The sequence below is a fragment of the Symsagittifera roscoffensis genome, chromosome 4 (genome assembly GCF_963678635.1).
Source record: "Symsagittifera roscoffensis chromosome 4, txSymRosc1.1, whole genome shotgun sequence".
In the NCBI taxonomy this organism is placed as follows: Eukaryota; Metazoa; Xenacoelomorpha; order Acoela; family Convolutidae; genus Symsagittifera; species Symsagittifera roscoffensis.
In genome coordinates this window covers 60,761,022-60,772,052 of record NC_087065.1, presented here as the reverse complement: position 1 = coordinate 60,772,052, position 11,031 = coordinate 60,761,022, and the positions used below count along the sequence as shown (strand labels likewise).

At 37.4% G+C, this 11,031-nt stretch overlaps 2 protein-coding genes across 2 annotated transcripts; both read left to right on the top strand.

Moving 5' to 3' along the window:
* Positions 1 to 2,574: 2,574 nt before the first annotated feature.
* Positions 2,575 to 5,019, top strand: LOC134843782 (sorting nexin-17-like). Its single transcript, XM_063860059.1, has one exon. It carries the CDS (start codon positions 3,398 to 3,400, stop codon positions 4,922 to 4,924), a length of 1,527 nt encoding a protein of 508 aa, XP_063716129.1. The 5' UTR covers positions 2,575 to 3,397; the 3' UTR covers positions 4,925 to 5,019.
* Positions 5,020 to 5,439: 420 nt separating this feature from the next.
* On the top strand, positions 5,440 to 9,741 carry LOC134843747 (ORM1-like protein 2). The gene is made up of 3 exons (XM_063860002.1): positions 5,440 to 5,793; positions 5,929 to 6,207; positions 9,198 to 9,741. Exons 1-3 carry the CDS (start codon positions 5,571 to 5,573, stop codon positions 9,323 to 9,325), a joined length of 630 nt encoding a protein of 209 aa, XP_063716072.1. The 5' UTR covers positions 5,440 to 5,570; the 3' UTR covers positions 9,326 to 9,741.
* Positions 9,742 to 11,031: the final 1,290 nt, after the last annotated feature.

Here is an 11,031-nt window from a genome sequence, read left to right as displayed (position 1 = left end):
GGCTGTCGCGCGGTAGGTTCAGGCGCTTGGCTGGACGTCCTTCCTTTTCGTCCGCTGGGTCTGACGTTGTCCGATGATGAGTTCCGTATTTCAGCTGGTCTGCGTCTAGGAGCCCCAGTAACCGCACAACACACCTGCAAATGTGGCTATGTCGCAGCAACAGATGGAAGACACGCATTTGTCTGCCCGAAGATCAAGCACAGGTTCATCAGACACTCGAATGGCAACATGATCATTAAAGATTCTATAAAATCACTCGGCATCAGTTCCACACTAGAACCTATCGGGCTGCTACGCAAAGATGGACGCAGACCAGATGGACACACACTAACGCCATGGCAGCGAGGACGGACCTTGGCATGGGATTTCACATGTATAAGTCGTTTGGCAAACTCTAATCTGCGAATGGGAGTTCTTCCGGGTGCCAATGCAGCTTGCGAGGCCCAAGTCCGCAAAAGAAATCACTATTCAGACCTCACTTCTACTGTAATTTTCAAACCCGTTGCCATGGAAACACTGGGTGGCGCTGGTAGGTCTACTGCAGTTTTCTTGAAAGAACTTGCAAGGCGAATAACAGTCTTAACGGGTGAGAAACTAGCTTTTAAATTTCTCAAACAAAAGCTAGACCTAGCGATTCAGCGCGGGAACGCTGGATGCATCCTTGAGGCAACTAGTTGACAAACAACCTTCGCTTTACTACTTCAACTGTAAACTGTGCGGTATATACGCTCTTTTTATTTCTTGTTCAGTTTAATTGAATTCTTTGAAAAGATTTTAGAGGTTAAAAGTTTTTTTAATCTAAATTGTAATTTTAGGAGTCAACTGTGGTTGTCTAATTTTTCAACATGATGGTTCAGAACCAAAATTTAATCGAATTATTGTAAATAAAATTTGTAAATTGATGCTCTATCTTGATTCATATAAGTTTAGTGTAAAAATCCTGATGATGCACATAGTTGCGAAAACGTTTGAAATTCACTTTTTATCAACACTTGTTTAATTAATTTTAGAGGTTAAAAGTATTTTAATCTAAATAGTAATTTTAGAAGTCAACTGTGGTTGTCTAATTTTTCAACATGTGTAACAGTCGCCTACTTCGGTCACATATGAGGCTTAAGAAAAATAGGCCCTATAACCATTGGCTCAAGAGTCAGGGACACTATCTCTTGTGTTTTCTACCTCAAGAACGGTCGGAGCCAATTCGGTTCGCTTGCGACATGAGACTAGAACCCGTTACAGCTTAAAGGCTACTACCAAAATATCCCCCCACTCTAGAAAATAAGAACGTCCCCATACTTAGGTCTCAAAATACCCAAAATACGCGAACGCCGTTAAAAAAAGGGTCGGAACAATCCGTTAAGTTACTCTTTATTGGACAGTGGAACTTTGATCCATTTCAGATGGATCAACCTAAAACTCGCCTTATTTCAACATAACAATCATAAAACTCACTCGAGAAATTTAAATTGGGGACTCACATGTTGATGTACTCGAGTACAGGGAGTAATTAAATTGGTAAGCAACTCCAGAATTAGGTAATATAACTAAAAAAGTTCAATGTTTGTCAGTTTGAATAGTAAAGGTAAGTTTGAACTCTAGAATGTAGTTTTATTGTGAACCCTTGGGACACTCAAGCTGTCCACCTTTCCATCGAAGGTTCACTCTAGTCCAGTTCGAATAATCGTCCAGTCGAACAATAGTCCAGTTCTCGGGAATACTCTGTCTCCTATTTCAGATAGGACAGCTCTACTCTAGTTTATTATGACGGAAATTGCGAGTAGCAATTTCCTACTGTTTTATCTGGCAACTTTTCTCGCGATTGTTACTCGATCGTTCTGATTTTTCACTTTGTGTTTTCAGTTGGTACGAGAAAACTGAGCATGACAGGCTCCATTCGAAATTTTGAAAATTAAAATTTCACGAAAATTACGTATTTTCGTGTCTCTCAAGGTCAAACTTCCAGACATGACCGACTGGCACAATGATTGTTAAGAAACAAAATTTATTTGAATTATTGTCAGTTAAATTTGTAAATCGATGTTCTAACGTGATTCAGATAATTTTTTTTTTTCAAATGCAATAATAAATAAGTTATTCCAATGGAACTATGTACAAATTGCATATATAATTATTTACAGGAAAAACATAAAAACATTAAATCATCATGGTAGTACCACGACCCTTAAGAACCACTGTAAGAAGGCCGGATATGGACAACATAGACGATAGTGAAATGAACAGAAAGCGAGGTATGTACAAAATGTGAGTTTATGTACAAAATATAAACAGATATTTAAAGGTAAACTGGCCTATTTGAGAAATAATAAACTTCTGAGAGCGCGTCGCTATCTCCCAATGTCCCTAAGACAGACGCCGCGTTTCCAACTTGAATCGCAATGGAGATGGTTTGTTTCATGTAAAATGACGACTTTGGTTCTTGAGTAGTTTCGTTGAGTTTTCTACCCAGGGTCTTGAGAAATTTGAGCTTTTGTGGACCGCATCCGCCTTGGATCTCGAAAGCAACTGGGGCGAAAATGTATCCTCGATTTATTAAGTCAGCGTATTTCGAGGTTTTATGGTTTTCGGATTCAGAGGCAGCAGAGAATTGAGATGCAGTGCCAGAGGACAGACGGCTTGGTGCCAGGGCGTCGACAACAGTGGCATCCCATATGAGTGACTGACCTCTCTCCCAAGGCACCAACGTGAGTCCATTCAGATAAGTTAATTGTAAAAATCCTGAAGATGCACATAGTTGCGAAAACGTTTTAAATTCACTTTTCATCAAAAGTTTCTTCAGTAATGACTTTGTCGACCCGATGTTAATGGACCACACATTGAACTGGCTCTGGGTGAGACGATTAAAAGCATGTGAAGCTGTGTTCAGACGCTAGCCAGTCGTTTCAGAACCTAGCTTTATTTTCCGTCGGTATGTACTTGCGGGCGAACGTTACATCTATTCGCGACAATCGTGTCTGGTTTTCCGGTTATCAGTTTTCGCGAATTTCAAGGTCGTCACGTGTTTTTATTTTTTAATGAATATTTTAAAAACAGTCATGACAGTTCAAACTGACCCTTACTAAATCCGTTCTTTTTAGCAAAAAAGAACGTGAATCATCAAAATCAGCAGATCGTACCATTGAACTTCTTTGAAATAAAATTCGATTTGTCGTGTGTTTTTATGGTTAATGTGGTGGAATGGCACATCAAGATGTTGCTGTATTTTTTTTGACCTGCTCTTGTCTCTTCTGATAACCGGTGGTTGATATTTTTTTTGTTACTTTCAGATCAATGATGTGACTGCTACTTGAATTATTATTATGTGATTGATATCTGGCTATGCTAGAAACGATTCTTACACGGTAGTATAAAAGTGGTAATTAAAAGTGATGCTTTGATAATGCAGTTCTCAATCCCTAAATGGGAGAATGTATCGTCCTATAATTCGACGACGGGACACCAAGTGTTTCACATCCACTTGAATGGATTCCTGCATTCTAAGACAAGATTTAGCAATCTGCATGACCTTCACACCAAGTTGAAAACATACTACCCGGAAATTCTCGATGAAATGGGAATCAAATTTCCTCCGAGACATCTGATGGTTCTAAATTCAAGTGAACTTGAACTCAGAAGAGACAAATTGGAAACATATTTACAAACACTCTCTCAATGCGTAGATATAACAACGGGACCAGAATTTACGGCATTCCTTATCAAACAACAAGTTTATACCTTTCCTTTCTCTAAGGATAAACAGAAGCAGCCTTTTCCGCTTACTCTTCCAGATTTTTCTACTATGATGTTAGATGTCGAGCCATCGGCTTCTTCGGTCAGCGTTTTACTAAATGCATCCGAAGTTCTGTTACTCCCCAAGCAGTTTCTTTTTGCTTTTAAACTTGTACTGGTGGAGCTGCAAGACAAAGTGCTTATCTATCACAAGTTACTCTTAGCGTGTGAGTGCCCAGCACTAGTTCTTGTAGGTGCCAAACAGGAAATGCCTTCATCGAAATTTGCGATTTTGCTTCGAAAAATGCTGTCTTCCAATGAAATTGAGGAGCAGTTGCTCCGCAACCCAGTTGTGGCTAAATTAGTTGCGGATGAAATCAGGCAGGACTTGAAGTTCAGTTTCTGTCTACCTAAAGATACTAAGAACAACCCGAAAACAAAACTGATAGAAAAATCAAATGAAGATTTGCTGAACAGTTTAAGCAAAATGCGATATTGCAGTTATATAAGGTTTCAGCTCTGCGTCGCAAATTTTCCTGAAGAAAAGACTTATGTTGTACCACGATTCGGTAAATATGAAGTTTGCTTAGAATATAATCAGAGCGAAGGATCTAGAGTCTGCGCTAAGCTGAAGGTTTGTCGAATCAAATGCTGGAGTGTTGGCGAGCTAACAGAACCCAATATTTATAAGCAGTTTAATTATAAATATGAGCTTTGTTTCGAGTACTACCTCGCTCACGACAAAGCCTGTGTAGTTAAAATTTTAACCAATGAGGCAGTAATGATGAGTTTGTGTATCCAGCAAATGATCGATGAAATGTCGCTGATTAATGCCCAGAAAGGCATCGAAACCATCATGCTACCCGATGATTACGAAATACAGATCGATCAAATTAAATCGGACGAGACTTCGTCCCTCACAACCTTATCGTCGCTTGAAAACGAGCCCTCTGTCTTAGATTCAAACTGCATCGAATGTCGCAATATGACCTCAACAAGTTCTGCGTCAGTGGATCGAACAGCCCATACAGCTGAGAGCCCTTCGCCGCTACATTCCAATGTGCAATACACTGCAAATGAGGGCGCTTGGCTAGAGAAACACAGATCTAAGTACCCAATGTTGTCTAGGTTGAAAGAATCATACTTCAGCAAGCAGAATATAACATTTACAGACGCTAATACGGACTTCGACCTCTAATTCGTTATTTGCAATTTTTAGATTTAATCACTCATTTTTATGGTCACGAATTTCATTTTTAGGATCTCTTTGACTATTTCCCCACTTTTGCAAGGGGGGGATTCGTTAATATGTCAAAATTCTCATATGCGTAAGCGCTGATTTATTTCTTTATAGGGGTGGTTCGTTTCTAGGTACTCTAGGGGGCATAGTTAAAGAGATCCTATTTGTGTTTGCCATGGTTTATCATTGGTTTGGAAATACGCTTAATCGTGTTGTTAGTTTTAGTAGATTAAGAAACCTATTTTTAGATTATTTATTTCGTAGTTTGTAAATAGTAGATGTACATAGTACTGTACTGGACATCAAGTTTAGTTGTGTTTGCTTTGTGCACTTCATGTAGAAGATTGAATTTTAATTCAGTCTTCAATTCAATCTGAGTTTCTTTGAAAACTAATTCCACCATTTCTATTGCTCTTTATGCAAGTTGAATGGATCATTCGATCTTTTTACCAAATTGGTGAATTTAGGTTTCGTATTCTTTCAGATATACTAGTTGTCAAATTAGCCAAAGCCGCTGTTCACACGAACGAGCAACTTTTCCACTCACGTGGAACTGAATATTGTATCAAATTTTTTTCAACTCCAAAAGCCCTCAGTGCATAAAATGTCGGGGGCAAGTGATGTCCTAGCATCAACGACAGCAGCATCCAGCTCCCCCCGGTTTATTGAAGAGCCATTGAACGATGAGCAACCGACGAGGAGTCGGTTGTCGAACGGGACCACCTCCAGAGGTGCACTTAGTAGTAGTCCTGCTACTTTAAGGCGCAATCAGTCAATCCAGAGGTTCAACACCCTGAATCCGAACGCTTATTGGATGAACAGCAAAGGTGAACCGATCACAGAATTCCTTTAAGTGTCTTCCAAAAGGTTTTGATTGGAAAAATATTGACACCTGCGTCTTTCTTTCGGAGTATTATACACGAACTCTTCAACAGTCGTTTCAGCTTCATCTGTTTGTATAGGTGCTTGGGTGACATACGTGTGCCTGATAATCATGGTGCACTTGAGTCTGCTAGCGATGCCCTGGTTCGGAACAGACATGGCCTGGACTCTGACCAATGTGATCCATGGGGTGGCCATGTATGTATACTTCCACCATGTCAAGGGACTCCCGTTCGATTCCACCAACTTCGACCCCGACTGCTCATTTAGACTGACTCTCTGGGAACAGCTGGATGACGGCAAACAGTACACAGACACGCGCAAGTTCCTCATATGCGTACCCATTGTCCTCTTCATTGGTCAGTCTCAGTTCTAATGTCTGCTCAAATTTTGTGGGCTTAACTGCCACATCACAGGTTTTGCGTGTTATTTAAGCAACCAACTCTCATTTTTCCTGCAACTGCAAAAAAATGAAGTTTAGACTTTTCTCAAAATATTTTTTTAAGCGTATTTTTTTTGAAAAAAAAAACACTCGCTTCTTTTTTCTTTGCAGTGTCTTGACACGTTTTTATTTCCTCTTTCTAAATTTTTTTGTCGGCTCAACTGGTGTCTGCTTAAAGATTGTTAGCTTAGTTGCCACATCACGGGTTTTTCTTGTGCGGTAAGCAATTTTGATTAAGAGTAATGAACGTAGTTAAGACTATTATATAGGTCTGGTTGATTTTATAGGTCTGGTTGAGTAGTCTTGAAATGCTCTAATAACTACAGATGTGCATTCATACATATTTATCCATTTATGAATTCACTTAGGTACATATGCACTTGAGTTCAATTGAAATTCATCTGCTGAAAGTGACGTAAATAGCACTCTCCAAATACGGACGTGGAAATGGCGCGAACGTGAAAGATTTCTAGGTTCAAAAGTTGAATTTAATTTTAAGATTTCCAGCGGAATAAAAAATTTACCTATTGATTCAGTTTTCTTCAGTTGGGTTAATGTTATCAAAAAAAGCGCCATTCATAAATTGTTCTAGCAATTCAAAGAGCTTAAAGGGCATCTATTTTTTCAGTTGAGATTTTTTCAACAAAATCAGCGTTTTTTAATGTTTACTTGCGTTCATTACTTTTTCCAATCTTCGATTGGCTATGTATATAGTTACTAGTACAAGTGTCGTTGATTGTGGTTTCAAAGGGACAGAAATTTTCCTAAAAAATATAAACATATTATTTGTTTCGCTTCAACCTGTCAGCTCAAAGATTGTCGACTTTATTTCCTCTTTCTAAGTTTTGTTTCGTTGTTAGTTTATCATTCAAATGTCTGTCAAGTTTGTCTAGAATGAAAATCTACCGAGACATACAAAAAATTATTTTGAGCTGTACCTAGTCGTTTCAACACATTTCATTTGTTCTCGACTTATGTTTTTTATGCGTTTAGTGTTGTATCGCAAGTGATGCGAAGCTCCGCTTCGCCTCTGTATCAATATCTTGTAATGCTATGTTTTAATTATATTGCAATTGAATTTAGATTGCGCAGTCACCAGGGCGAATTGTTTTAAATGCTTCTGCCTGTTTCAGGAAGGATAGGTCGTAAATTATTTACTTGAAAACTTTCTTAGCTTGAATATTTTTTATGTCTACCGTTTCGTTTTGGGCTTAACGAGGGTCGACCTGCATGTTTTCGCCTTAGTTGTCGCTCAGTCATTGATTCTCATTGATTGCTAAGGCTGTTTTTGATCATCGTCATAAACAAAGGAATGAAGTTTTTGTAGATCGTTTTTTAGACTGTTCTCAAAGTATTTTTTAAGTTTTTTTTAAAGAAAAAACACTTGCTCCTTTATTTTCTTTCCCATGTCTTGACACGTTATGTTTTAATTGTTTCGGAAGTGTTGCGAAACATTTTTTCAAGAGAAATTTCTGAAAAAAAATCTTGTTATCTCAAATTAAGTATCCCAGTCATTGATCGCTGTTTTTCTATTTCAGACTCTGTCTACAGTGCTTTTTTTGATGTGAAGCTTTTAAATAGAAATGACAATTTACAAGTTTAAAAGTTGCTGTTTGATAAAAATAGGTATAATGAAAATGTATGGGATTGATCATTTTTGTTATTATTTTTCGAGACGCTTTGGTAAAGTTTTTCATTTGTTTAAATAAAAATTTAGTTTTTCTCGAAAACTACTCTACCGCTTTCCTAAAAATTGTTACCAATGGGAGTTCCGCTGACTCCTCTGTGTGCCTGCATAATCTCCCATTCTCTTTTTACCTTACCCCACTTTCTACAGCCTTCGAAAAAATGTGTGGGGGATGACTTTTGACCCAATTTTTTTAAAAACATTTTCTTGAAAACTACCCGCCCAAATCTGAGATTTGGGGTTCAACGGATAGAACGGGTTGGGGAAGCTGCCCTGCGTAAGTGTCTATGCCCATTTTTTATATAAAAAATAATGACTCTCGGAAAAGTAAATTTTTCGATTTTTGAAGGCTTTTTGAAACTTTTTGACTTTTCTCGAAAGCTACCCTCCTAAATCTGAGATTTTGGTTTTAATGAGTAGAATTGGTTGTAGGAAATTCTCCTGAATAAGCTTCGGTCCATATTTTTTGTTACAACAAGTTCTGACCCTCGAAAAGACAAGTTTTTGATTTTGACAGTTTTTTTGAATTTTTTTGACTTTTATCAAAAACTACTCTTCCAAATCTGAGGTTTTGGCTTCAATGGTTAGAACGAGTTGAAAAAGACCTGCATAAGCGGTCACATGGTTGACGCTCCATTACTTTTCAATTGTATTGTGCTGGCTTGACGGGGTGAAAAATTTAATGTATTCGTTAATGTTACTCATCTTATTAATTCTTTGCATTGTTTCGTTTTGGCTTGGGACTGTTTTCCGTTGCCACCTGTCTTTTAACGGCAAGTTTTTTTGATGAGTTTCAATTTCTAAATTCAGAAAATTAGTCCAAAAAAATCGAAGAAAAAAAGTAATTTATACCATCTTTTCCCAAATTTTTCCCTGACAATTTTTTTGTGGTCGAAAATTGCCCTTTTTTGAAATTTATTGATTTTTCGGAGGTTATCTTGCCAAATCGAACTCAAAAAAATAACTCTTAGTTATTTTATAAGAAAACGAACTAAGGCTTTGGGTGACGCCCAGTTTTTGAAATAACCCTTTTCCTTCCGGATCAGTACTAAAAATTCAAAAATTTTCAAACAGGTATTTCCAGCTTTAGCTGGCCTCTTATTTGACTTGAAAAAGTATCTGGGAAAGTACGCTTTCTGATTAGGGTCCAATTAAATTTTTTTCAATCAACTGTTGGTGTCCTTCACAAAAACTAATTGAACTCAGGTCGTTTTTTTTAGTTGTGAGCTTCTACACGAAACACGAGATGGCATTCTTCCTGGTAAATTTTATCGTGCTTATGTTCAATCTGATTCCCAAACTGCCCTATTTGCACAAGAAGCGTCTCTTTGGAATCAACAAGTACTGATCGGTCCAAGTCACCCAACAATCTTCCCTCAGTCCCACAAATGATGTGGATTTACACGGAGCCATCTTGCCCAAAACCTATCCTAACCCATTAACTCAATTACCGCGCAATTTCTTATCACATCGCAGTTAGCCAATCACGTGTAGTTGATGTCTAAAGCGACGGATGGCTTGCAATCTACTGCGTTGTTCGGATATAGTCCTGCTGTTGTTGCCGTTGATGATGATATTGAATGTGAAATTACAGTAGGATGGTGGTCATTAGATGTTGTAGTAAATAGTACTTCGGTTGTTCTCTTTTAGAACTGTTCATGTTACGTAGGTCATGTATATTTTTCTGTAAAGATACGGTAGTGTACTACATCAGATTGAAATTCAGTGTAGCTTAATTTTGAATTCAATTTATCATATCTTAAAGCTTTTATGAGCAGGCAATCATAAATGTTCTGAGTCCCAAAACATTATCGAAGTGAAAATCAGTCTCAAAACCAGAGAAGCAAGACCAAAATTGATGTGTTAGATGTGACTTCAGTGGCAACGCGAATTTGAATTGCTTAACTAACAGGTTGCAATATACATGGTACAGTGCTGATTTAAATTAACCGGACAAAACGAGCTAAACTTGGAATTTAAAACGCGTTTTTCTCAAATTGGGTTGGGTTTAGCTGAAAACTTATGAAGACAAAACTTGCTTAAAATTTTAGCAGAATTAATATAGTGCAATTTGTTTTGCGAATTTCGGGCCCAAAATTTTACCCCAAAAATGGGTCATTTTGGCTTTTCTTAGTTAAACAAAAATTACGCCAAAAATACCCTGTCGATCACAGACTTAATTATATCAAAGTGAGCTCCTTACGTAGCCCAACAAACTTTAATAAGGGTATATTCTCCAAAACATTGTATAAGTTAATTTATTTTGTTTGATAGACAAAAAAGGTCGTTTTTACTATATAAAATACCAACTTTTTATTTAAAAACAATTTTTAAACGGTTTGCAATTTTTTTTGGAGAATATACCCTTTATAAAGTTTGTTGGGCTACGTAAGGGGCTTACTTTTATATAAATAAGTCTGTGATCGACTGGATATTTTTGGCGTAATTTTTGTTTAACTAAGAAAAGCCAAAATGACCCATTTTTGGGGTAAAATTTTGGGCCCGAAATTCGCAAAACAAATTACTCCATATTAATTCTGCTAAAATTTTGAGCAAGTTTTGTCTTCATGAGTTTTCAGCTAAACTCAACGCAATTTGAGAAAAACGGATTTTAAATTTCAAGTTAAACGGGTTTTGTCCGGTTAATTTAAATCAGCACTGTATAAATGAGCCAATACTTCGGTCAGCTATTGTCCATTTCATTGATTGTGACAAGATCAAACAGTTTAAGGTCACGTACAAATTAAAGTCGTAAGTAAGATCACGCTATCAATTATATGCTATTATCATATATCTTCTGATGGTAATTTACACAATTTCTGTCGATAGTTTGAGCCACTATTTCGAAAGATAACGAGATAAAAAAAAATTATAGCTGTATCATTAACCTGAAGAACTTAAGCACTGTCAGTTCGTAGCGGATGTCATTAACTGATGAACTTATGTAGCGTTCCGAGCGGGTCGCCCCTTCAATTGTGGCTGAAAGTTTTTTTGCAAAAGGTAATATTTAATGATCTCCATTTCTGACCGGCAAATCCTTAAATGCTGATTTTA

Excerpts from the sequence above, each read along its gene's own strand:
- LOC134843747 (XM_063860002.1), top strand. The coding sequence starts at position 5,571 with ATGTCGGGGGCAAGTGATGTCCTAGCATCAACGACAGCAGCATCCAGC. Across the intron at positions 5,794-5,928 it reads TTATTGGATGAACAGCAAAG|GTGCTTGGGTGACATACGTG; the intron begins GTGAACCGATCA and ends CTGTTTGTATAG. Across the intron at positions 6,208-9,197 it reads ACCCATTGTCCTCTTCATTG|TTGTGAGCTTCTACACGAAA; the intron begins GTCAGTCTCAGT and ends CGTTTTTTTTAG.
- LOC134843782 (XM_063860059.1), top strand. The coding sequence starts at position 3,398 with ATGCAGTTCTCAATCCCTAAATGGGAGAATGTATCGTCCTATAATTCG.